The following is a 26,792-nucleotide window of genomic DNA, read 5'->3' as shown; positions in this document are numbered from 1 at the left end:
CCCCCCAAATATCTTACCACAACAGCACACTAACAACACGGGTAAGAAAAGGGAGTGCAAGAGAAGACTTTTAAATTGGATCACAAACATTTACATGCATGAAAACAACACAGGAAAGAGAAGGGAATAATGGAAACTAGTGAAAGAAGCGAAGACCAAGAATAAAGTTAATAATAGAATAAATTATTTTTCAGCCCAAATGGCAAAGGGGTTAGAATTTGCATGTATCTAATTTCATGTTTTGCACAGTTTTCAATAAGCCAGCAATACTGCAAATCTGTAAGAGACCACAGAACCCACCGTGGTCTGTAAAACATTTTTTCAATTTTCTGTTAAATGTTGAACCTCCCCAACAATGTAAAATTGCCTTTACGGAATCCCTCCCACCCCCACCGTATCCTCCCCCCATCAATTCTGCTGTATTAATTAGTACTAGCGCAGAGCACTGATACACTTGAAGATTTTTCTCCTAGCTATGCTAGCAAGTAAAACAAACTCGCACACACATTCCACATAAATAAATATCCCCTCCACGCATACAATTCCCCCCCAAAAAAGTGATAACGCTCTTTTTGTGACAGTTGTAATTTTTTTTGAATGGTTCTGCTGTCCAATTTATTTAAGTTAAATTTTTCTTTGTCTTTTCTAAGTCTTGAACCATTCCACAGTATATCTTTATTGCAAAAAAGTCAACATGCATCTTAGAAATTCAGACCGTAATCAATAAAACATTACATATATGAATTTAGATGTATAAACAGTTAGAAATTCAACAATATCTCCTATTATACTATTACACAAGTTCACAATTTGTAAAAACTATAGTACAAGTTTACTATACACCAAGAGGAACTTCATTCCTTTTCACATGATTTTGTTAAAAAAAAAAAAAAAAAAAAAAAAAAAAGGAAAAATAAAAGTGTTTTCACAATAAGGAGGCAATTGTTTTCAGATTTATCTTTCTAGCTCTCATTTTGTTCTTTTTGCTTAGGCTAATTCAAGAACAAAAGGGAGGTAATTCTTCATAGCAGTTACATTCTTTTCTTATCACATACTCTTTCAGCATTTACACACTAGGTACAGACTGGTAACATCTAGTTACACATCACCTGTAAATCCACTGGCTAGTGTACACAAGTTAGTATTGATTAAAAATTTCACTCCCTGAAAGTACACATGAATTTAATAAAAAAATGTTACCATAAAAATAAAGCAAGTTGTACTGCCATGTTACTTATTAAAACAAAACCATCCCTCAAACAGTTTAACGCAGCCTGTCATACCCTACAATATGGGGAGAGCCACAAGCCTGGGAAAATGAAGGTCACTTTCAAACAGCTTTCCTCCTTCTTAAACACCAGAAGTCAGATACAGCTATACTGCCCATCACTTAAATTCCCAATAATTTAATAGCATGCTTTCAATACGCAAGCCAAGTTCAGAGGCACAACTCACTTTTGTAGCTCTGCGTTTAGAAATCATGTTTGGGATGTCACTCGAGGATTTATGTAAGCCTGCCTATGTGCACTGTTAAAGGGGGGGGGGGATAAGGAAAAAAAAAAAAAAAAAAAAAAAAAAAAGAAATCCTATGAAGCTCTCAAAAAATCATTAAAGCTACCGCACTCACCTCCCTCCTGTCTCGCTCAACTTGAACAGCCAGCACGACCGGGGGCAAGGGCAATTGTCCCTGACAGTGTGCCAGTCAGGTGTCACTTCAGAGCTAAAACCATATGAAAAGGAATCCCGTTCTACGTGTCTCAGACTACTGCAATTTTTCCTACAGCTTCATTCGTTCATTGTAATTTTAATTTTCCAAATACAAAAATACAACAATTCTTATTGAAATCTATACGCTGGTAGTTTTAGTACACAAAAAGGCAAAATATTTACAAAATTATACAGTTTAAGAAAAAACTCTGTACAAAAAAATATATAAATCCTTTTGTTCCCTCTATCTTTTGTTAAACTGTCAGGACTCAAATATGTTTGCTGCAATGTTTTTTTCAAAATATACACTGTCTGAGCCACAGACATTTAAAAAAAACAAAACGATTAGAGATGACGGGAGAAAAGCAAGACATTCTAAATATATAGGATTGGTTTCCCCTCGTTTCTCCATGTCTGTAATTTAGCCTCAGTATTAGCAGGGAAGTCCTAATTATATAAAGAACTGAGGTTTCAATGCGAAGAGGCAGAATACTGAAAGACATATTCCCTTCAACTGACAAGGAAACAGAAAATGATATGGTTTTGACTTTTGATACACCACAACGGCAAAAGGATAACAAAGTCAGGGGAACTGTAAACCCAAAGGCATGCTCAACTACATGTCGCTAGCCAGGTTCAGAGCCATTGTAATTTAAATTTTTGATGTATATTTTTCTTCAGTTGGGAACTCACTGGGAAATATACTGGTAAACTAATTATTCAAAAGAGGAGAGCATTTTTGCACCGACATTCTGTTTATTTTGTATAGAAATGTACATAAAATGTACTGAAAAGTGTACAGTACAAATGGACAGTCAAGGAAAATGCTTGCTGGGTAACATGTTCATGAACTGCAAGAGCTGCGTAACAGTTAAGATACACGGCTCAAGTATCTGAACTTGTTATCCTCATTCCTATCATAATACACGCCATTATGGGGTGCGGGTGTGTTTTTAAAATGGTACAACAGTAAGGCAACCGAGAATGTAATGGTGTTCATCTTAAATGTGTCAACAAAACTATACTCGGAGATAAATTAATAACCTTCCAAACCCAGCTCTGAACACTCCTCTGAAGACTCATCACTTACAGCGCTGGTTTGATGCCAGTCTTTGAGCAGGACACTGACATTCTATTGGCTAAAAAGCATTTTGCTCTGAACACTTCATGGATTTGGTTTGAACATAAACAGCTGGTAACAGGGTGAGGAGGAAGAGTTGCTACTGGCTGGTAGGCAGTTGCCTGCTTAGTTGTTTTCCTTTTTGAGGAAGTGTGAAACTCATTACATTCATGCTCACAAATACTGAAATGCAGTAAACAGTCTAACTTAAACTTGCACCTTAAACTGAAACTACAGAATAAAATCAACAGCGAGTGAAAATTCACTCGAATACGTGTCATTGCTGATGTTTTCTGTGAAGCAGAATTTGAAGAAACAGAGTGAACTGGACAATACTACAATACCCTGTTATGTTGCTTCTTCCATCTCCTCTCACAAAAGGCAGTAGAACACAGAACCTGTGTGGCTTTCAAACATATTGAAATAAATGATTTATGAATCTAGCCACAAATAATCCCTACAATAAGTGATTCCACACGGAACAAAATGCTACCCTTTTTCAATTAGCAAATGAGGCAATTTTTTTCTTTCATAACATTTAATGAAAGTTTGCGTCTTTCCCCTATCCCCATAATATTGCTAAATAAAACCTGTAATATCTTTTCAATTATAAACTGACAAATCAATCACATATAAAAAACCCAAAACAAGGTAATACAGGTGACACAAGAAAATACTAGTATTTCCCCCCCACCCCTCTCCTCTCTTTTTATCCTTCTTAAATAGAAAAAAAATCACCACCTTGGTGAGCTTGATAATTATGTAAAAAGTTACTGGGCCTTTGGCTAGCTTAGTATCACAGCTCTGTATCCGAAATGTTTTTATAACAAACTTTGCTCACTTTAAATCTTGTGGTTTGAAAAGAAAGTAAAGCTTTTTTTGGCTTATCAACTTCCTTAAATAAATGTTTAAAGGATGTAGCTTGAACTACATTCCTAAAATTATACATTTCCAACATCAAGTTTCATCTTCTCCAAGAACGGGATTCATCCTCATCTTCGTCGTCATCATCATCATCTTCGTGCAAAAATAAATCTGAGGTTTCAGTCTCCTAGATGAAGATAAAACATAATTTTAAAACAGTAAGTTCCACGCTGTATCCTAGGTAACTTGTCATGCAATGCAGCATCAGCTGTACTTTACATCAGGTTCTTATTTACCACGTATCTCACTTAAAAGCACACAGTTACATTCATTTTTACGGGAAGAACAGCAGCCTCACACATCAGGAAAGGAAAAGAAAGCAGGAATAAACAACCACCCACCCTCTCTGAAACAACAGTTTTCTGTTAGATGCCTGCACAGAAAAACCTTCAAAAGCTTAAATGTGTTCATCATTACAGGAAAGAATATACGTAACTTATCCTATAGTGGAGCATTAATACTGTGAAGTAAAAAGATGAGCAGCCTGCATATAGAGGATGTTAGGTTTATTTTCATACTTGACAGATCAACAACTCAACCAGAAAGTTTAGGGTTTCCCCCCCCCCCCTTTTTCCCTTTTTTTAAAATGTACTATTCAAAATGAGTTAAGTTTCTGGTTTGCAGACACATCTTTCATGAAAATTCTTCAGTAAACAGAAAATTGTATCCCAAAGAACTCTTAGCTGTTAGATTCCTAGAAGAGTGATTTAAGTTATTGACGTATTTTCATACCTCTTCCTTAGACTCCTCTTCCTCAATTTCTGTGGACACAGAAGGTACCTTAGGTTTGTACCATGATATCTGTAGCCTTCGGTCTTTGAACCGGGATCCTTGGTTAGCAGCCTAGGTTGTATTTTAAATGAACGTATTTTCAAACAGACATCAAGTAAAGAACTTTTAAAATCAACAACAATAAGCCTGACCTAGCGAACATCATGCAGGTGCACACTTGAAGATCTCAAGCATATAAGCCACAATCACCTGCTTTGGTCTTCTGAGAGCAACTTCATTCAAACCTGAATCTGCTAAATAATGCTCATTTATCAGTGGTCTGGAAAGATTAACAGGGCTCCAAATTGCTTGTGACAGAGCCCATATCAGCGAAGGACCAATGTTACTATTAAGGTAAACATGAGGTATTTGCCCCTGTAATGATGCTTCATGCAGTGGCAACAAATACTCACACTATCTAGCTCAAAGCAGTGGGATCAAAGCCTGCTAAATTTTAAAACACAAAGCTTTGCAAACACAAGAAGTTAAAAATTCTGATTTTAGAACCATTAAAAAAAATATATCCATTATTCTACTTACATTCTCAGCTTCTGATCGAGACTTAAAAGTTAGAACAACACTTAATGGGGAATCCTCTTCTTGAAGGTCTTCAATATCTCCAAATTTCTATGAGAGAAAAATCTGTTAAGAACAGTGGTAATATTCTCCTCTGAAAACACGATCATTATGTGCTAAAGTTGCAGTGTATTGAAGTGCCACTGAAACGTCTTTTTTTTTTTGGACAGAAAAGTGAAAGCCAGAGGAATCTCAGCTGTGTCATCCAGCAATATGGCAGCGCTTGTACCTCTACTTTTGGGCAAAAGCTCAGATTTTTTGTTATTCTAATAAGCAGAGCTTAATTTTGCAGGAGGAAAGGGAAGCGTATTGATTTATACCTCAGAAAGTAATTATTTGAATTTACTATTTCCCTTGTTCTCTTCTGCTTTCACTGTTGAACTTCTTTAGACCTGTTAAACAAGTCCTTTAAAGCTCATTAATTTGCAAGAGATTTCAGTAACAGGAATCAAACTTTGCTATAGAGCTCCTGAATACTTTCTGTCAGTATACTATAGGAAGGAGGAAAAAAGTATTATCTAGTATGGTTAAATTAAAAAGTTTGCATTTTTGCTATTTATGTATGGCATAATGGTGAAAACTGGAATGACCACAGCAATGATAATTAAATAGTAAAAAAACCCACCCCAAAACAAACAAAAAAAGGATTTATGCATGGAGTACAAGCAGTACAAAAGAAAACCATATTGAACTTTGGATTTAATATGAATAACAGAAGAAAAGTAGTTTAAAAGCCAGTAAGATAATAGCTTTAGTAACAGCACTAGCTGCTTGTAAAAATTTTTACTGGTTTCAGCAGCTAAGACCAGCTAAAACTTTTAAAAACACGAAGTCACTCAGAAATAGAATTAAAACAAAGACCTTTTTAGAAAAGGCACTCTGGTGCCCTCTTAGGACTTCTCCCAGGGTTCATAGCACTATTATTACACCATAAAGCAGGTTGTTCTTTTTGATCAAACTACACAACATTTTTCACTGAATTACCTAATCAAATCAGTAATAGTGGCCTCTAAGCTTTTGGTAAGCAATGAGGCCAGAGTAACAGTTCCCCAAAGAGCAAAGCTTACCCCACTGTATGAAGAACTGTAAAGTTCTCTTTTCCCACTCAACCCAGGAACAAGCAAGCTTTCAGATTACCAGTTCTCTCCAGAACTCTATTGCTTTTCTGATCCAGCTCTAAAGGGTAAGATTCTACAAAATGAGTTTTCCATATCAGTCACTTGCTTTGCAAAGAGCATCCAGAAATATCAAAGTGACTTGATCAAGCTTAGCTTTCATGCTGGGTCTATTTATGAACTATTACATGACTTCTCCAAGAAGTTTACTAGCTTTGCATATGAAAACATTTCATTCTGGAAAGCACGACTGAGGGAAATTTAAAATCAGCTTTCCCTTTATTATGGTAGCTTACTTATGATGCTAAACTCCCTTGTTACCTTAACTTGCACACTAGCAAGCTACTTGCCCTACCATGAGTTTATGAAGAAATTTAACTACTTTGAAACTGATGCTCTGTTTAGCAAAACAGTGCTTTACTTCTTGAGCTAGAGAGAAACAAGATAAATGGTAGGAATTGCTAATCTGAAAAATAATTTGTAAACAGTGAGAGGCTGATAGGTATTTTTCATCCCTCTAACATCTGTTTTGAACTACTGTAATGCAGAATTAATACGAGTAAGCTTTTTAGCTTTACCCATTAAAAGAATCTATTTATAGCTGCTTTGCAGTAGCTGCTCAAAGACATTACATTTACATCCTTGACAACTCTTGAAACCGTTTGCTTATCCACAGCCTGTTCCATGAATTCAGGATGAAGTCTTTGATTTGTTTGCACTAACAGAAACAGACTTGCATCTTCAAGATTTTGGAAAAGAAAGTGTTATTTACAAAGATCTTAGCATGCCTCTCTTCGCAAGTAAGCACATATCCTGGGTATTGGTTACCTACTTAATCTCAGATTTATAGTTTGGCCACGATTCTTCTCTTCAGGTTTTTCTTTTTTTAATGTGACCTCATACTTACAGAGAAGTGCTGTAACAATTCATCTTTTTCTTCTTCAACGAAGCCTCCAACTGTTAGTGCTTTGGGACGATGATCCACCACCATATGATTCAACATGCCTCTTCCTCTCGCACCACGACCCCGTCCTCGTCCTCTTCCTTGGGCTGGCACTGTCTTTCCTCGACCAACAGGCAAAATGCCTAAACGGGCAGCCTGTTAAAGGTGGCAAATAATGTACAAAACCATCCTCTGTTTAAAAGGATTTAAAAAACATTTAAATATAAATATATTAAAAGCATCAATCCAGACAAACTCACCTCTACTTGTAACTGATTTAGCTTTTTTCGCAATTCAGTTGTGTCTTCGCCAGATGAAAGCCTCTTATGAAAGTCCAGCTCTGCATCTAAAAGTTCCTTTTGTGCCTTAGAGAAAAAGGTGCAGAAAGAGAAAACAGAAGGGAAAAGCAGAACTGTAATGAGTGCTTTTAATGTTTTGTTCCACTTCTTCAGCAATACATTTATGTAAATGACAAATCAGTACACAACATCCATACTTTCCCCTATATTCAGTTTAATTGCCACCATGCCCCTTTTCCAACCCATTTTTTGAAGGGCCCAGAATTCTCTGCTTCAGAATTGGAACAAGTTTGGATGTGCTACATGCAGAACTAGGTCAGAGTTCCTTAAAACCATAGCTCACTTGTCCATGGTTATCACTCAAATTCAAAACACTGCCTGGGAAGTGTTTTGATCTAATGTTGCTGCATTTTTAGGAGACAGTATTAGAAATAGTTACAAGAGACAGGTGGGTAAGTTATCTTGAGCAATCAATACCTCTGTCTTGGACTTTAATTTTGACGGTGTAGTGGCTGTAGATGATGTTTTTAGTTCATCCTTTAACTGAGATATTTTTCCTGCTAGCTCCTTTAAGGTCTTCATTATTTCTGCTCTCTCTTCTGGTTTCATGCTCTTGTTTTTCTCCAGCTTGGATATCAACATCTGTGTATTAATAAATGAGCAGAAATGTGAAATTCCAGGAAAACCAACACTGAACAGAAGAGTATCTATAAATTGATAATGTATTTACTAGAAGACATTCCAGACTTACTTTCTGGCATTCTATTTGTTTTTCTAACATCTCCTGCTTCTTTTTCCTCATGTCTTGTTGGAGTTTCATTGCCTCCTGTATAAGAAGAAAATCCTTTCAATCAGTAAACAGCAATCTAACATTATATGTACTCGTATATATCTTATTTTCTTCTTAAAGCTACAGAAGTGAAGGCTGTAATGAAAACTAGCAGTCTGCAAAATGCACAAGTGTATCTAATGCAGATGAAAACAATAAAAAGTTGCTAACTTCCTGCTGTGAAGTACTCTGCTAAATTTTTGCCCCTTTCTGAAGTCTCTTAAGAAATGTTTCCTATATTGCCATTTAAGTGTCTCATACCTGCAGAGATTAAAATCGGAGAAATGCCTTGAGCCAGAAACACACGTGACCAAGTGTGTCAAGTCAAACACCCCAAAAAGGAATACCTCCATACCCATGATTTACCTACATGTACATTTGCAAGAAGTCTGATAACGATGACTAAACCCACACTAATGTAAAAAGTACACTGCAATTACCCTTCTTTGTGATGTACTTTGATCGCTATACTGTCAGTCAACCAATGAACAGTAGAAGTACCTGTTTTTTTTTAAGGGCTTCTTGTACATCATGGGGTTTAGACCCTGCACCAGGCTTCATAGGTGTCTTTAAGTTTGAAGAACTGTAAACCATTTTTGAGTGGCTTGTAGAAGTAGGAAACGTCTGAAATAATAAAACCACACAAACAAAAATATGTAATAGCATAAAATGAATGCGATACACTGCCAATGAATTTTAGAGGAATGTACGCTGTGAAAAATGACCACAAACTTCCATATTTGCGCAATGAGACAAAAAGACCAAGGTAATTAAAACACACGCATAAAAGCATTGGTCTAGCAGTCAACTTGCTCAGAAGCAATCAGCTTAAATGCTTGTTAAAAGGCTTTCTGCAAAAGGTACTTTCTTTCCTTCTTCATCCGAAACACCCTCTGCATCCTGATATCCATTTGGGAAGATCACTGAAGCTGATCTTCTGCATCTGCATTATATTCAGCTTCGCAGTCATAGTCCAACACCACCCTTTCTGATCAAATAAGGCAGCAAAAGTCACCCGTATACTTCCTTTCTTAAAAGGAGGACTTCTCTGTGGCCAAGAACACATGCTGCACTACAGTATCAGTGTGAATCAAGCAGTATCAACCTGAACTCTATGCAGAAGTATTCCATAAGCTTCTAGCACTACTGTTAAAACACAGCATAAACTGAAAAATCACTGGGAAAGCAATGAGATCACCAACAAAAAGTTGACATCACATATAGGCTGTCAAATTTTTTTACTATGAAGTATGGCCAAAAATACTTTATGCTACTTAAAATACTTTGTTTCTGAAGTCATTGTACCCGTTTTATATAAACAGCTAACAAAACTAGGAAGCAGCAACTGACCATGGGTGCATGGAACATTAGTGAAAAGAAACAGAACCAAGTGGGAACAATTTGCAAGTTCTATTTGCTAGTTCCAGCTCTGCTGACAGGCCAAAGCTTGAACTGAAAGCATGAAGACTGTCAGCCTTCACAAACGTACCTGAGAATCCTCTACTACAGCCCCAGACTGGCTTAAGTCAGGCTGGTTTCCACCTGCTGCTCCGAGGCGACGTTTCACTGGGACTTTATTAAGCACATAGGCACCAGATGCCAGTGGTTTATTCATCAGCTGTGCATTAATAGACATTAAAAAAATGAAAAATTATATACTTTGCTTTTTTGAAGTAGCAGTCATTTAGGAACACTGATAACCTTTACTGCTCAATCACTAGTTTACAATAGCACAGTACCTTTGACAGATTGCTATGCATGGTTACAGCTGGAGTTGCAGTCAGGGCTTGCTGCTGAAGGTGAAGTTGGTGATGAAGAGACTGTGTGGGTGTCTGCTGCTGTTGCTGCTGCAGCAGTGAAGGCTGCTGTTCACTTTCTCTGTGCCACAGTACCCTTATAAACCGATTGTTCAAAACTGCCTCTGTGCTGGAAATTGCCTTCCTAGCTTCATCGTTAGTTAAGTACTGAATGAGAGCAGCTTCGGGATCATTCTGGAAAGCAACCTAAATCAAAAAGTTCATTAGAATGCATTATTTCTCAAGGAAGAAAACATCTCAACCAGTAGCAAACAAATCTAAAGATCTCCAATGAGTGGGATATATAGTGGTATCAACAGCTCAAAATACAGGTAAAACATTCTACATAACTGAAACCAAGTACCTTTTGGCAAATATAACACGTACTTGCAATAAAATAGCATCAGATATCCAGAGCACTGTGAACTGCCACCATGGGGTATGGCAGAAGAGACCACAGTGTTGACTCAAAAGCTCTTTATTCTAGCCTCCTGAGAGACCACGGCTGTCCGAGGACGCACAATGTGAAGTTTCACCACATTCTGAAAGAAGCACTATCTAACAGTCCTGAATAAGACTATTTTTCTCTAAAAATGTATCACAGGAATAAAAACAAACTTTGGACTTTCTAGTATAATGACTGAGACAGCATGTTTTAAATGCATTACTTCATTATCGAGGTGCAGAAAGCACCACCGTATCTTTTGGGCTAAGACATAAAACGATTAACTCAATAAATACAGAAGCTTCCCAGGTATCTGTATTTTATTTAAACCCCTGAGGACTTCTGAGGCAACTGTTTTGTCTAGAAAAATAAATGGAAATTAAATGCTATTTTGACTGTGTAACTACCTGTGTTTTCTTACATAGTGCTTTTCCCCTTCTTACAGGGCAACGAACACCACTGAACTGGAGTCAGTTCTAGGATGCAAAGTGGTAATAAACTGATGCATATAACACTCTCCTGTAGCATCTTTGTCAAAATCCTGAGTATGAAATACTGTAGGATCATCATACAAGACAGAAAGTGTTAGAAGATATCTTGTAAAAAAGTTGCTCAAAACCTAATTTGGTTTAGATACCGTTAAACCTGTAAGCCTTTCAAATTTAGCAAGACTTCACAAAGGCAGAAGCCAATGTACTTGTACAAAATTAAGATGATAATAATACAGAGCAGATCAAGAAAAGGTTTCTTGGAATTTGATTACCTACTCTCCCAGTCAGCCTCCACTAAGAATGTGGTTCTGCTGCAATATTCAAGAAAGCTTCAGGGAAAATAAAGTACCCCCACTCAGGCATAAAAATCAAACTTTTTTTTTTTACCTGAATGTTTACAATAGTTCCAAATTTGCTGAAGTGTTCATTGAGCTGTGTAATATTGTTCAATTCTGGTGGAATTTTTCGAACTTCTAACTTTGTATTAGTATACTGATTCTTTTTCAAAAATCCTGGCTTATTCTGGTTGTTATTTGCTTGCCTAGAGAACATGAGACCAAGATAGTAATTTAGACAGGCATACACATACTTAAGTAGGGCAGAAAATGTTAGCACATTTAACTTTTTCTCATAAAAAGTATATGCTCTAGACATTAACAAAAAACCCTCCTCCCACCATTAAACATTTAGTAGTAGACCAGATTATGGGGACACAGATTTTCTGACCCAACCAGCTCAAATTACAGGGACTGGTGAATAGCAACATTCACAGCATTGACAGCAACAAATTGCGTTCCAATTAGTCAACTGCAGTTGTTAATTCTTACTTTGCCAGCCACGGTTTCTTTAATGGTGGACATTCCATGCTACTTGGAGATCTTTTCCTGCTGTCTGGTTCAAGGACAACTCTAGTTACATTGCTGCTATTATTTGTAATGGGAATGGGAGGTTCAGTCTGGATGATAATATTGGCAGCTGGAGGAAAGGAATATGGCCTGTGTTATTCACCACACATCAATGGAGACATCGGAAAAAATGGTCATTTAAACAGCAAAATAGGGTTGAGTTTAGAACCATAAAAATTAGGAAGACTTTATCAAGTTGGTCAGTTTTGTTTCCAAAGTTACTTCAAAGATCACTGCTAGCCTAACTAAACAATGTGGGGAAAACAAACATTTAGCCCAGCGAGCAGAGATGAGATTTTGACTTTTAACATTAGTATTAGCTTGAAGAAACAAAGCTAAAACTCCACCTTTCAGGTACTGAAAATTGAGATTCTGCAGGAAGAGGGGGAAAAAAAAATTTAAAAAAAGGGAGGAAAAGAAACAAGGCTAGGTTCCCAGACTTCTGCAATGTGGCATGGGCTGAATAAACAACTTTCCTTGTATTAACCCTTGACAGTCAAAAACCAACCAAGAACCCACTCCTCCCACTGCTATCCTCTTGTCACCCGTCCATCCAGTTTTCAGAAACAAACTGTCAATTAAGTACAATTACAGCATGAAATTATACTCTGAGACATTAAAGTTTGAAGCAACTTCTACAAACAGAAAGCTGAAGTGCTAGATCACAGTTTTCACTGTTTTTTTTATTTACAACCTTTTTAAGATTATGCTATTGCTGTTAGGATCCTGTGTATGCCAAACATTTAACTCCTAAAAAGAAGTCTGAGTTATAAGTTAATTTTCTATGGCTTTTATATATGTCAGAGTTCTGCTGATTACACTGGTGAGAACAAAGACTGGGCATTTTTGGGCATAGTTTTAATTTTACTTTGGAGGATGATTTTAGACTAAACCTTAGACACACACAACAAAGACAGTAAAACAAGTGGTCTGAAGCATCACCACTGAACATTCACCCATGCCTTACAACAGCAATGGGTCTTACAGAGAATCTGAGGGCCAGCAACAAAGCCCCAACCCTGCCTTTATGATGTCTGTTAAGATGCAAACAGCAACAGCAATTTCTGCAATAATACTTAAACACATTCTTTACAGGATGAGTCACTGGAAGGAAATATTGGAAAAAAAAATCCACTAAATAACAAACACTGAAGTGCAACAGTAAACAAAGAAATTTAACATTTTTTTTCTTTTAAGGATCAGGGTGGGGAAAGCAGGATGGAGAAAGAAAGTTATACAAACAGAATAAAAATTCTTTAAAGAGCTGTGACTTGTTCTCTCCCCTAAAAGATATTTTGTACATGTCACCTCTAAGAGACTACATCTACATCCATACAATTAAGGATCAGAATTACTTAAATGCAGACTGGGATTTCAACCAACTAGGAGAATTAGAATGCTATCTAAAATGTTCATTTTTGAGAGAACATCTGTCTGACAGAGTCAGACCAAGTACAAAAAACATGCCATAATAGTTTTCCTCCTTATTACCATCATAACTGCTGAGCCACGTATTGTAGATCACCACCTCTGTGCCCCGGGTCCGAAACATACCCTTGGCTACTATACTACTTAAAGCCACCTTTCTACACCATTTTCCTTTCTAGAAGCACCCAGCACCTGAAAAGTGCCTTCACAGGCTAAAGAGGAATAAAAATCCAACCAACCAATCCCCCCACCCCAACCTGTAAGTTATTTATTATTATCCCAAGCAAGTGGTTATTTTTGAGAAAAAGGCCGCTTTGACTTTAATATGGTCATATTAGCATTTTTAAAAAGGTAGAGATCTCTGAAAATTTTTCTGAAATACTAGAACAGTGAGAAAAAAATATTGCTTTCAGCCTGAAAAAGGGGAAAGTAAGTGTTGACCGCCTTGGACAAAAATAGCAACAGCAATGACTAGAAACCCTTCCTACCTCTTGGATTTGTATCCATCTCCCCAGATGTTAGGCCAATTAGATTTGGACGCTGCGTTTGTGCTCTTGTAAAGAACTGTCGATACTGAGATCTACCAGCACTGGTAATACTAGGAGCTTCAGGGTTATAGCCATCTGGCTCATATGTATCTATAAAAAAAGGAGAGAAATGAAAGAGTTTTTCAAATGAGTTTAAGACTCAGGGTTAATTTTCCTTTAAGGAAATGCATGATGTCCAAGAATCAGAAGTTGTTTTGGATGAAGAGAAGAGAGAAAAGGGGTCGTACAGCCAATGTGTGTAGCTATTTAAAACCTTCAACTGAACTTTATGCCCAAGTCGGGGGGGCATATTCTTTTAGGGTTTTTAATCTGTTATTGTTTGTCAAAAGCGCACACATCACAATAATTGAGTATTGCTGATGAGCTACCTGAAGAAGGAACATGGTGTCTATATGACAACCTTCACAACGTCTGACAATGTTTCAAGGGAAGCAACAGAAGATTTAGTTTGAGCATTTATTCTGTAGGGCCTAAGATGCAAACAGATTTTCAGTCTTTGCTGCCCAACAGTCTAGTTCACTTCAGAAAAAGATTTTTGGGGAAGAACATATTTAAATTATTCCAATCAACGAAAGCTGAGAAATCAGGTAATTTGACCAATACTTAACTATTAAATTCTCCTAATTTTTGTAAAAGCGAGATCAGCTGCCTAGCTCCAGTACTAGTAAGGTACTAATGATTATTTTCACTAAAAAGGGGTAACCATGAGAACACAAGATGACAGAATTGACTCTTATTGTTCCTCCAGCCCAAGGTCCAAATCAAGGATGATGCATTTTTTCAACCATAAAAAGGAAAAGCTATACAAGAACGAATAAAGTCTATGAAAAGCCTCCACAGAAACACACTACATCCTGGAACAGAAATGAATGCCTATACAAGGGAACTTGATAGACTTGAAGCACTCTAAATTTACAGCGCCTTATTCCATAACAACAATGAAGACCCTACAATTTAAAACAGATGCCCCAGAATTTCAATGCTGATGTCATACAGTTTAGTTTCAGACTCTGCCAAGAAGTTTCATTAACCTTGCATGAGCTGAACCGCAAGTTCCTTCTCCGCGATTGGCATACAATTGATTGCAAGAGGGCAACCAGCAGTTGTTACTGTTACCAGTCCCAGAACAGGACACAAGAATCTCCACAGATGTTCTTGAGAACTGAATTATGAAGTGTAACTGAAGTCAGTGATGCCCTGCCAGCTAAGATGGACAGTTGCCCATTAGAAGCTAAGTTCTGAAGCCGAAAGAATCTGATGGTGACATCTAAATGCCTGACAGCATTTGGAGATAATTTAACAGATAGTATCTAACAAGATATTTGAGAGACTGAAGTTCCAAAAAGCATGGAAGTCACAAAGGAAGTGACATGGATCATGAACTAGAGCCCTACTTTGAATAAAATTCAGAATATTTATGGGAAAAAAACCCAGACAGGAAGATTATAAAACACTGAGATTTAATTATTTAGCTCACATAAAACATGGAAATGCCATTACTCCTCTCACTATCAAAAGAAATACAGACTTTGATTTAAATCAAGCAATCTAGGACTCTCCAGGTGTTCTGCTACTTCCCCTAATAAAAACCCACTTCTAAAAAATTTGAGCTCTCTTAAGGAGATGGACATGTTGAAAGCCATCTTTTTATTTTTTAAATTAGAATGCTAGAACCAAGTTGATTCTGGAAAAAAAGACAGAAAGAAAGCAGTAATGTATATGAAGACTGTAAAGACTATTGTGATACACAGCTAAAAATCAAATAAAAAGAAAATCTCTCATCTGTAGTAGCCAAAACCAGACAAAGACCAAGTTAAACAGTAATTACAGGTTTGCCAATCTATCTTTTGCCTACCCATATTCTACTAAACAACGTGAAGATGAACGGATCCCTGTCTTGGATTCAACAATCTTATTGCTTTGAGCATATGAAACCCAACCAAAGCTCCCCACAAATGATCTTTCCCAAGAGAGTGACAGAACACTCCTGCTATTTCACACAGTAACTGCAGATGATGGACTGACCGCAAGGAAAGCCATCAGACTTCTTTTTAGATTTGTATGTACTGGAGGAAGACTGAGATAATCTGTCTAATCTTCTAATCACACATCAACAGAGGAATTTTAAAATGTATATCTCAAGCAGATTAAAAAAAAAAAAAAAGTAAAATTTGCTTACGTTCTGATACTGTATACAGTAGGTTCTGGGGTAAAGGAGGAGGTAGTCTTGCTCCTACGGGTGCAAGACTGGGCACTGCACTCGTCCCAGGCTGGTCACGATTATTTATCAAACTTGACTGTGTTAAAGGTGGTCCTACAATGACATCGTAGAATAGATCACTAAGACTTAGAACTCCATAGATAAATTATGCAAACAATTCAATGCAATTTGTTTATGACTTGCTATGAACAAGGTCAATTACAAATATTTACAATCCCACTACAGTAAAATAAATTGAGAAGCCCTGTTCAGAAGTTACTCTAATTCCAACACCTCTTTTCTTTCCCAGAAAGGACAAAAAAAAAAGTGTCTCCTCTTCCCCAGAGATTAATTACTATTAGAGCTTGCATTAACTAAAACACCTCCTCCCTCAGCAAGACCATGGAGAATCAAGGCTTGCTCAGAGCAAGAGATTGTATCAGCGACATTTAGATTACCGTTTTAAAACAAGAACTACAGGGCAAAAAGCATTTACAGACAAGAAATTTATCTAGCTATTTTTGCTTTGCTTGCACCATATACAAATACACACATTCCTACTTACAATATGCCCAAAAAAGGACGATGAGTTTACTACTCAACCTATCAACACACAGCTGCAATGAGGGAGCACTGTCAGTTCACTCCATAGCAAGCCAATTCTGCCCACTGAAAGGCTCATGCAAAGTTTAGTGTTAAACCTACATGAAATTATTTCTCATCCCATAACTGCTGCTATTTGACGCAACTATCACTGCATGTATTGTGTTACTGGAATAGAGTAACCACATCTCTAATACTCTTTTTCTTCATATAATTTACATTGTAAGATACAGTAAGACAACAGAAAAGGCTAAACATCACAGAGATCACTGTTGAGCTAAAATTGATCTTAGATGTATCAATTATGTACTGCTTTTTAGTAGCAGATAATATAGCACAAACACAGAAGTTTATTAGAACTTTTAGATTAAATCTTTTTTTTCTTAATGCATCAATGTTAAAAGCTAGTAATCCAATTGTCAGTGATCAATCCAAACACCAGCAGGGTTATGAGATAATCTGAAAGAGACTCCCCTCCACTTCCCCATCCAATTTAACTAATTCAGTTTGGAGTGCTAGGGAACATAGTATTTTACAAACTATTTTACAGACTTACTTTGGCAATATTTTGAATAGAACATGGCTAGCAAAGCAATTTGAACTTATTACTTCGAATACACATGGATTTCCCAGAAAGCTATCATTTTAACTTGGTAACAAAGAAAGAACAATGTTTTTACTTACTTGGTACAGGAAGCACAACAGGAGGTGGTGCCTGTGGATGAGCTTGTGGAACTGGTAACCTCATGTTACGAGCTGGACCTGGCAAAGGGGGCAGAAGCATACCAGGAGGAGGAGGAAGTCCCGGAGGTGGTGGAGGAAAAGGAATCATACTTGGCAAGGAAACTTCATCTACTACTAAAGGATCATTTCCATGATCAAACTGGCAAAGGTCACCAAGCACACAAAATCCTCGCTCTGCAAAACAGGACATTTAATAATCTTTTTAGGAAAAAAATTAATAAATTGTCAAGTGATTTGTAGCATCTCAGTTTCTGCCAGAATTTCTTATTAAAGAAAACACTCTATCACTGATCCAACATGACATTATCAGAAGAAGTTTCAAAGTAATTCAAATTTGAATAATCTTCCATAAAAGCATACAAACCTACATACATCCATCATAAAAGCTATGGGAAAAAAAAGTCAGAAGTATCATCTGTTTTATATTAAACACATATACTACAATCTTTATCAGAACTGCCAGTGGTTGAGATATTTGCCAAGCTTATACACAATTATGAAAAAACTTCACATGTTCTTATCCACCAAATAAACTGCTTCCAGAAAGACTAGTTGCCTCCCCAGTAAAATATAGGTCATACATGCATCCTTCCCATACAAGGTATATTCCACATGCTATTGCATTTTGACTTGCTGCCTACATTTAGCGAACACCTTAAAAAATGAAAGGTCACAGAATAATTGAAACAAGGTGTGAAACTGAAAACTAAGAAAGTTTACCATCATAATCTCGACATCTTCTTTTAGGAGGAGGGTTTCTGCCAAACGAACTGGGATTGCTATGATTGTTATAGTAATTTGACCAGCTCTCTGTTGTGTTTTCAAGATGGTGCGCAGGTGCAATTACAGTAACAGCACTGGGAATAGATTGTGCAGATGAATACTGTTCAGTAGATTTACTGGGAGACACAGAAACTGGATTATATGAACCTTCAACATCGTTTCTTTCACTCTTGAATTTTGATCTCTCCCGGTGCTCTGTTTTAAAAAAAAAGTTAGGCAAAGTCTTCACACTTCGTTCTAATGTAACAGAGCTTTGAGAAAAAGACAATACACAACAGTATAAACATTTCCTTTAATATTCAGTACTCTGCATGTTAAACTGTTCTTGAAGGAGCTTAGCCTTATCAACGGAATAAAACCTAGATATAATGTCAACAGGGTTTTAACTTCAGAAAACTAAATGTTTTTCTTTGCAAAATATGCATTCATTCCTCTAGTCCTTATTCCATTCTGGATTACAGCTTCTTTCTCTTTTAAAGTAGGAAGAGGGAGGGGAAAGCCTGAAACAACAAACCTACTCCATGTCCTTAACTAAGGTGGTCTCAATGCATGTTGGAATCTGTTGTAATCTGCATCTCTTAATTATCCAACAGCCCTGAATGAGCCCTAAAAGAACAATGAATCACATAATAACCACCATCAATTACAAAGAAACCTTCTCTAAAAAATACACAGTAACAGAGTGAAAGAGGGTAACACTATTTTCCAAAAAGATAGGGTTTGTGTGTGTGTGAAAGAAAAGGAGTCAACAGCTTTGTCAACAAACACAGCACAAACATATCAGCTACTGATATCCACTGGTATACACCTGTGGATAAATTAAGAGGTTAGCAAAGAAGAAAACAATCCCCTTAATTGTTCTACTCTGAAGAACAGCCTCTTAATAATTTCAGGAACACAAAGTTCTCAGAATTTACTCCAACTACTCAAGGACATCTACAGCCTGCTAGACCATACAGTATGTAGGAGCCACCTCACATCACTAGTGTTAGATATTCTCCTAAAGCAGCACCTTGGGTACTCACCAGCACTTCTGTTTGTATCACGGTCTTTGCTTCTACCCCTACTGCGGCTACGACTTCGACTTAACCCTCTGCTTTTACTACGACTTTTACTCCTGCCACGTCGCCAGCTAGACTTCTCTCTGTACAAGTCACTCCTGTCATAGTATCTGTCATAGTCCCTCCATTTTCCATCATCTCTCTTCTTCTCTCTGGTTCTAGAAAAGACATATGTAGAATGTGCTTATGAAAAGAGAAACCAAATTAAAAAAAAAGCTTGCAACAAGTGACAATACTGTTCATCCCTCCCGTCCAATCTGGGCCGTCAAGTATTAGAGCCAGAATTTCACAAATTACAAAGAGAAGTACAGAATCTCAAAGCTGAATCACTTATTTGTAGAAAACAGCAAGGGGAGAACTAAATAGAATTGGAAAGGTGAAGTTAGATAATCAAAACAAAATAAGTTTTAAAAGTGATGCTGACACTGTGTGAATCCCCCCCCAACAATGCTTTTCATTTATATCACAAGGGAAAGAATGCAATTGATGACATTCCTAGGCACTAACAATTAAAAAACACTGTCAATTTTTTGGAAGAGACCAACTTGTGGTGAAGAGTTCTCGTGCACGTGACCAGCATACAGATAATACATTGAGACAGAGAAAATAGGGAGGAAATCATGATTTTTATGAAAAATCACTACCTATGAAGTAAAAAATCCACAGTTATAGATTGCCAGCAAATACAGAATAATATATTAATATTTTGGTTCAAAACTAACCTTTGTTCACTGGAATCTCCACGGCTTTTCTGTGGACTGGAATACTTCTTTTTCCTGCCATCGCGCTCTTCCTCAACTGACTCTTGAAAATTCTGTTTAACAGACAACTACCAATCAAGAGTATCACTTTATTTTTTTATAAATGAAGAAAACAAGACCAAAATTTAGTTCAAGGTACAGTTAGCATCCCGTAGAAAAACGGTATTTAGCCATTACTTGCACAGAATAGTTAAGCACTAGAAGTAATCAAGCACCAGAGGTTGTTGGGCTTTTTGTTTCAAATCTTCCAGGTTTTTCAGCAGAGGGGATGCCCCAACACCATACTACTATAATTTTTTTTTTTTTTTAAACAGGATTAATGAAAGACAGTTTCTCTATCCACTCTCATTAGTTAGAGTGAGCAATTCTACAAATGAAGTATTTTCTGAATCTTGTAACTGGAACACAACTAAGGAAAACTACTTCTCCAAGTAGGTATGTCACTAGTTTACACTTTGAAATGAATGCTTTAAAGCAAAAAACTGTTCACATGGTTGAACTAGTCACACTCCTTGCTAGCCTCAACAAAAGAGTTTTAGAAGTCTGTCAGCTATACCACTGCTGTAAATCACTTTGAAACTACTCTGTGCTTTTGCTACCTTTGCTACCATTTCACACTGCTTAGAAGTTACTGTAAATTTTAGTGGCTAAAGTTTACTTGCAATAATATTTAAAAGATTTTTTTTTCCAATTAAAAAGGAGGGCCTCCTGCATCCTTGTTTAGGGCTATCTGGGCAAGGTTGCTACAAATATTCAAGACTTTGCTTGACAGGGCTCTAGATAGCTTAACCTAAGGCCCTGCTGTCAACACAAGTTGTATCGCATGGTATCTGGGGTCCCTTCCAACCTCAACTTAGCTATGATTCTGCACCGGGTTTCTGTCCTCCATTTGCAAGAATCCTGTAATACACTGAGCCATGTGATAAATCATCAAGGCCTTACTGATGTTGAAATAACTAATTCATGTCCTGATCCTGTAAAGTTGTCCCACAAAGCTGTCCTACATATCTTCTTTTGCCTCATCCCTGCCCCTCCCCTCATACACCCAAAAATTCCCACTTTCCCCCCACTGGAGCACTGACCAAATCAACAAAAGTAGTTCTAAAACACTTTTTCTAAATTACGACGGTACTTTTGAGAACTGATTGGAAAACTGTTAAAGTGAAAGCCCTATATAGTTGCAAATTACGAACTTCCATCACCAAAGCTACTTCCATAAATTTTTGTAATTCTGGGTTTCATCCTCAAAAAAAAAAAACAAAAAAAAAGACATCAGAAAAGAAAGAAAAAAACTAAAAATAAGAACTTTAATTTAAATCAACTGATGAATCACATTCTGTCAAATGATGACTGTGTTCTGCACGATAATGTAACGCAGCCTTGTTTTGGTTGACTGACAGATTTCGATCTACAGCCATTTGCCACCTTCATGACCATCAGCCAGTTTTAACTGTGAAGACTGAACAAGTAACTCCAGCTAAGTCTTTCCTTGGTGTTATTTTAGGCTCACAGACAAAAGCACAAATCTGAATACCATTTAGAGTACTTGTCAGAAAAAAAAAAAGTTCCCCATGGTCCATTTATAAAGAGAGCAAGGTTCTGCTCTTAACACTGCATGACACACACATCCCTGGAGCAAGGGGAAAGGACCAGAATTTCATATATACTTTCTAACTTCACCTGCATCTTTTCCATAGTAATTAAACCACATATACGATCTGAAGTATATTTGCAAACTGTGATCAGAGTATAAGGAAATAAAGAACGTTTAATTTTATAGCAATTTTTTCCCCAGCACACACTCACAGCTGGTACATTAGGATGCTACAAACACAAAGAGGTCTCCTCCCTTGGACCAGCAACTCGTAAGGAAAAAACCACCTATCTTAGACAAATGATAGCAGAGGATTATACAATATACAAGTAATTTAGACAACTATGGAAATATTACTTCGCTTTTCCCAAAAACTTGATTGTTTTCATTTCTGTCAATAAAACTTAAAAACAAGAGAACAGAACTGTTTGCAAATGAACGCTACCTCACTTTTAAAGGCAATTATCCCTTGTTATAGAGGCCACCATATTTCACTGATTTTTAAGGATTATAGAAAACCCTTGAAATAATTTCTATGCCTCCCAGAATATACAAAATTGGAAAAGGAAATGTTTTAGAATGTTTTTGCTTCTTCCCCCTCTCTTAAACCCTTCCAAATCATTACCAGCTCATAATCCCAGGGATGCCTGAATAGGATTTCTGAATGCTATTAATCCAGATTAAAGGTAGATTCTACAAAGGGATTTTAAAATGTTCTTAATGTTCTTATGTGAACAGTCATCTTCCATTTTTCTTCAGATGCACAAAGATTGTAAAGATCATTAGTCACAATAAAGTGATTTTTTCTTTCACATTTTGCCTCACAAATGTAGAGGATGGCTAATTTGCAAATCAGATACAGGTAGGCAGAAAAAAAATGATGTTACCTCCTCCTTGACTTCTTCTTTTTCCTGACCTGCAGGCTTCGCTTCTACTTTTGAAGGTTCAAGAGAAGGAAGATAACTCTTTGTATACAGACTTTCAAAAAGTTTATCTACAAACCCTGAAGTTTCTGAGGATACAGAACACAAGAAAATATTGTTACATACTGATTTAAGGGCATTGTTAGATTTACCAGAGAAGTACGGGGGGGGGGGGGGGGGGGGGGGGGGGAGGGTCATCCAGGTGGAATGCTCACAGCCTCAATCGTCATCTTAGATTAATGAACATTAGTTCCAGTGATTACATTTGTGGAACTTGAGGTTGTTTGTTTAGACAAAGAAATTCATCAGGTATATGAAAGAAAGAAATGGAGACTTTTCCTTCAATCACATTTACAACTTTGAAGTGTTCTAACGGGCAAGAATGATCATAACTTATGATTAAGGAATAAATCCACAGTTATTCCATTAGCTACAGTTGCAGCCTCTTTACGGCAAATTTTGAGTATATCATTCACAGAAGACTAATCATCAGTTCAACATCAGATCACAAAAAAACCTGCACAATAACTTCCCCAGCGAGGGTCAGAATTTCAAGTGTTTAATGCTGACCAGAAGCCTGAAAGATCAATATAGACCAGGTTTTCAAAAAGTTACCAAACATCTGTCAGCACAACTGACACTTCAAAATGAAATTGCTACCTTTTGTTTCAGAGTATCTCCTCCGACCCACCATGAATGAGTCTAAGTTACAAAACTTCATCTTAAGATTATTATTATTTTTTTTAATCACAAGAGCTTATATTCCTTCATACTCTGTAAGAAATATTCAATTCATGGATAAAAAAAAATATTTTGAAGGCAACAACGGTGCATCATCCTCCCTTCTCCCTCCTCCCCCCAAAATGAAAACCACCGAACAGATGAGGCAGTGGAGAGCACAGTACCTTTTTGCAGAAAGACATCCAGCTGATCAGCACAGAAAGCTTTCAGCTCTTTCTCAGGTTTGTCTTTCTTGACTAATGCCACAACATAGTTGGCTAAGGCTGAGGGGTCTGCATCACATCTATTAGAGAGAAAGAACCATTCTTGATTCTGCTGAAGTATGCCAAAACCTCCGTGCTAGACAATCAGTTACAGAAGAGCCACCAAAGAAAACCTGGCAACCATGTTGGATGCTTTTCTGACATCCAGCACCAACACAGCTGCACTGGGATGACTGGGCCAGCAAAGGATTTTTTTGTTTGTTGGGTTTCTTTTTCCAATTACAGAACAGTATTTTAGTTGCCTTGTGACAAGCCTCCCCCCCACCTGACAATGTTCCCCTTCTTTTGCTCCTTCCTGAGCTTTGTGCAGGAAAAACTATCATTCTTTTTTACAGAAAGATCCAATTCTAGGGCAACTGAGCAGATGCTATTTTTTCTTAACTTTCTGTGAGCGCAGCAACCCCACCAGGTATGACTCTACAAGAAGAGAAGAGTAAGTATGAGGAAAGTCACTGCACAATACGTGGAGTATTAAAGTGGTTTAAAAGTTAAACTGGATTTAAAATTAAAGCATTACCACCATCGAAAGTAGTCCAGAGAGATATATCACAAAAGCACATTTTAAATATGCACACAGATACATTCTGCAGCTTAAGTTACTGTGCCTATCACACTGGGCTTTTCCTTCCCCAGGGACTACTTCTGTGCCTACAAATTTCACAATAATCCTTTAACACTGGCAAAATGGCTTAAAGGGGTGCAAATACTTGTATAGGTTCACTACCCAAGCCCTTATCTAGCTTCATGAAGGCCAAAGATAGCCAACTTCATGCAGCTATACTCTGCCACTAATCTTTAAATTGAATATTACTTGAGATTCCATTATTCAACTACTAGAAGAACACTTGAAAGTATGAACTAGATTGACAGCATTAAATGATTAAGCAATAGCTCTTCATTTTGCCGCTCTCAAAAGAGGCAGATGCAAGCTATCAGATGGTAGGTAGGAACCTAACAGTGGATGATGTGAAGATTTTTCTGTTTTTTTTAAGATTAACATTTAAGGAGGGAATTGTGTATTTTCTAAGAACACTAACTATGGAAATAGAAGGAAATGGCATACAGACCTCAAAATAATCTCAAGCGAAAAAAAAAATAATTTCCAGAAAACAAAGTGCAAAAAGCCATGCAGCTCACAACTGGTTAGAGAAAATAAAAAACCTCAATGAGTAGCCAATCAGCAGCTCTACTCCCAATTAGTTTGCTCCATTTCCACCATCCAATGAAGCCATGTTAATGACAATTTACAACAAATTATCGACAAATTAACAACAAAGAAACCACAAATTTAGATTTTACAACTCTAACATGCACTCACAAAAAGAAATAAACTGTATGTAATGTATTCAGTTCAAATGCCCACATGCAACTTACTATAAACCTTCAAATTAAAATAAGGAGATGGTTCGTGACTTTATAACCATTCCTATTCCCTTCTTCATATACTAGTTTCTCCTAGATATTACATTAGGCATTACAGGAGCACATGTAAGGTGTGTACGCTTCTCCAGGTTCACCATTTTGTATTTTCACTGCTGAAAACTTGCCACTCAGGACCCAGCAGCAGATTCTATGATCCTCTGCCATGAACCCTCATCCCCCAGCTCACATCCCTATAGTGCCGCTCAGATACCCAGGGAATGCTGGACAGCAAGACAGGAGGTCGGCTGGAATCAGCAGTGAAGGCGCAGGAGCAGATTTATGCTCCAGTCTAGAGAGACTTTCGACAGGATCTGACAAAGTACCAGAGAGACCCGTTATCTTAAGAAAAAAGGGAAAGCCATGAAGAATTTTCAAAGGCCTGCTACTTATGGCTACATATGAGTTAGTTCCAAAACCTATCTAAAACCGAAAAGCAGAAAAATATCTGTGGAAATATTAGTTAACTACACGTTGTAAACGTATTTCTTGCAACTTCAAGCAGTTTTACTTCGGGGAAACTGTAAGGCTAGCTGATCACGGACCGGTGAGCTGCCTTTGGAGGACCCCCGCTACAGGCCAACCCTGGCACCCCCGGCCACACCCCCGCCGCCAGCACCCCCCGGGCAAGGCGCTTTTCGGGAACATCAGCTCCCGCTGCCCCGCGCAACACTCGCCCGAACACTGTCCCCCCCCAAGCCCCGCCTAGCGCACGGACCCCGCGCCCCCGGCCCCACCGCAGCGCCGCACCCCGCCGGCAGGCGCCCCGCACCCCGCTCGCCGGCTCGCGGCCGCGGTAAGCGCTGCGCTACAGCTCCAACGTTACGCGGCTGGACATATGAACTTCTACGCGGCGGCGGAGCGGCGCGCGGCCCCGCACACCGCCGGGCGCGCTCGGCGGCGCGTTCGCATGGAGGCCCGACGCAGATTTCGGGACAAAAGGCCACGCTTGGCCACCGGCCCTCGGTAAATACCCATCCCGCGGCCCCCAGCCGTACAACACGGGCGTCTCCCGTGAACGGAGAGCGCTCGGAAGCCATGCAAGCGGGCAGCCCTGACGGGCCGGAGCCTGTCGCCTCCCGGGGCTCCGGACGCGGGGCTGCCCCGGCTCGGCGGGGCGAGGGAGGGCTGCCGGCGGGGCCCGGCGCCACACCGCCTTGCCGGCTCCCGCGTCGGCCGGTGGAGAGCGCTGCCCGCCCCCGTCCCAGCGGGCAAGCCGCCTTCCCTCACGGCGGAGAGCCTGCCCTACCGCCGCACCGCCGGCCGGGCTGGCCCTGCCCCCGCCCGCACTCACATCGGCTCCAGCAATTTGGCCAGCCAAGACTTGAGAGCGTCCACGTTCTCTATGATCATGATGGCCTCGCTGCTCCGCCCGGCTCTGCCCTACACCACCGCCGCCATCGCCAGGGCCCAGCCCGCTCCCCGCAGCCGTTGCTCGCCCCGGCCCCTTCCCCCCCGCCGAGGCCTAGCACAGGAACTAGCCGCCAGCACGCAACGCAACCTGCTGAGCTTAGCCGGGGCGGGTCTGGGCCTCCGCTCACCAATCAGAAGGCGGAGCTATTCTCTGCGAGCCAATAGAAGTCGCGAAGAGCCCGTCCTGAAGGTCAGGAGGAGAACTAGCAGGCTAGGTCGAGCAAGCACATGACCCTGGTGCTACATCTTTGGGGGGGGGGGGGGGGGGGGGGGGTGGGGCTCTTAAAGGGGCCAGCACGCCTTGCCGCCCGGGTGGCCCGCCACGGTGGCGGCCCCCAGCGGGAGCTCCGCGGGGCAGCGCAGCCCGGCTAGAGCAGGGGAATTTATTTT

At 38.8% G+C, this 26,792-nt stretch overlaps 1 protein-coding gene across 3 annotated transcripts; it reads right to left on the bottom strand.

Moving 5' to 3' along the window:
* Window positions 1–587: 587 nt before the first annotated feature.
* On the bottom strand, window positions 588–26,488 carry RBM27 (RNA binding motif protein 27). 3 transcript variants are annotated; one of them, XM_037396697.1, is made up of 21 exons: window positions 26,284–26,488; window positions 23,472–23,590; window positions 22,531–22,655; window positions 20,011–20,117; window positions 19,253–19,446; window positions 18,165–18,422; window positions 17,385–17,618; window positions 16,077–16,211; window positions 13,838–13,987; window positions 11,844–11,991; window positions 11,404–11,557; window positions 10,024–10,287; window positions 9,774–9,902; window positions 8,786–8,908; window positions 8,207–8,281; window positions 7,933–8,097; window positions 7,417–7,521; window positions 7,121–7,312; window positions 5,063–5,149; window positions 4,484–4,594; window positions 588–3,878 (listed from the first exon to the last, which is right to left on the bottom strand). In XM_037396697.1, the coding sequence occupies exons 1-21, from the start codon at window positions 26,340–26,342 to the stop codon at window positions 3,792–3,794; spliced, it is 3,021 nt and encodes a 1,006-aa protein (XP_037252594.1). In that variant the 5' UTR covers window positions 26,343–26,488; the 3' UTR covers window positions 588–3,791. The 3 variants fall into 3 exon arrangements, with proteins under 3 accessions (XP_037252594.1, XP_037252595.1, XP_037252596.1); XM_037396698.1 differs by having other exon boundaries at window positions 20,011–20,102; XM_037396699.1 differs by lacking the exon at window positions 13,838–13,987 and having other exon boundaries at window positions 26,284–26,487.
* Between the last annotated feature and the right edge of the window lie 304 nt (window positions 26,489–26,792).

Source organism: Falco rusticolus, chromosome 8 (assembly GCF_015220075.1).
Source record: "Falco rusticolus isolate bFalRus1 chromosome 8, bFalRus1.pri, whole genome shotgun sequence".
NCBI lineage: Eukaryota > Metazoa > Chordata > Aves > Falconiformes > Falconidae > Falco > Falco rusticolus.
This window is presented reverse-complemented; position numbering and strand designations above follow the sequence as displayed.

Bases quoted from the DNA above. Each gene is read 5' to 3' on its own strand.
- RBM27 (XM_037396697.1), bottom strand. From the start codon at position 26,342: ATGATCATAGAGAACGTGGACGCTCTCAAGTCTTGGCTGGCCAAATTG. The intron at 7,522-7,932 runs GTATTGATTGCT...TTTTTCTCTAAG, and splicing joins AATTAAAGTCCAAGACAGAG to GCACAAAAGGAACTTTTAGA. The intron at 3,879-4,483 runs GTATGAAAATAC...ATCTTCATCTAG, and splicing joins AAGAGGAGTCTAAGGAAGAG to GAGACTGAAACCTCAGATTT.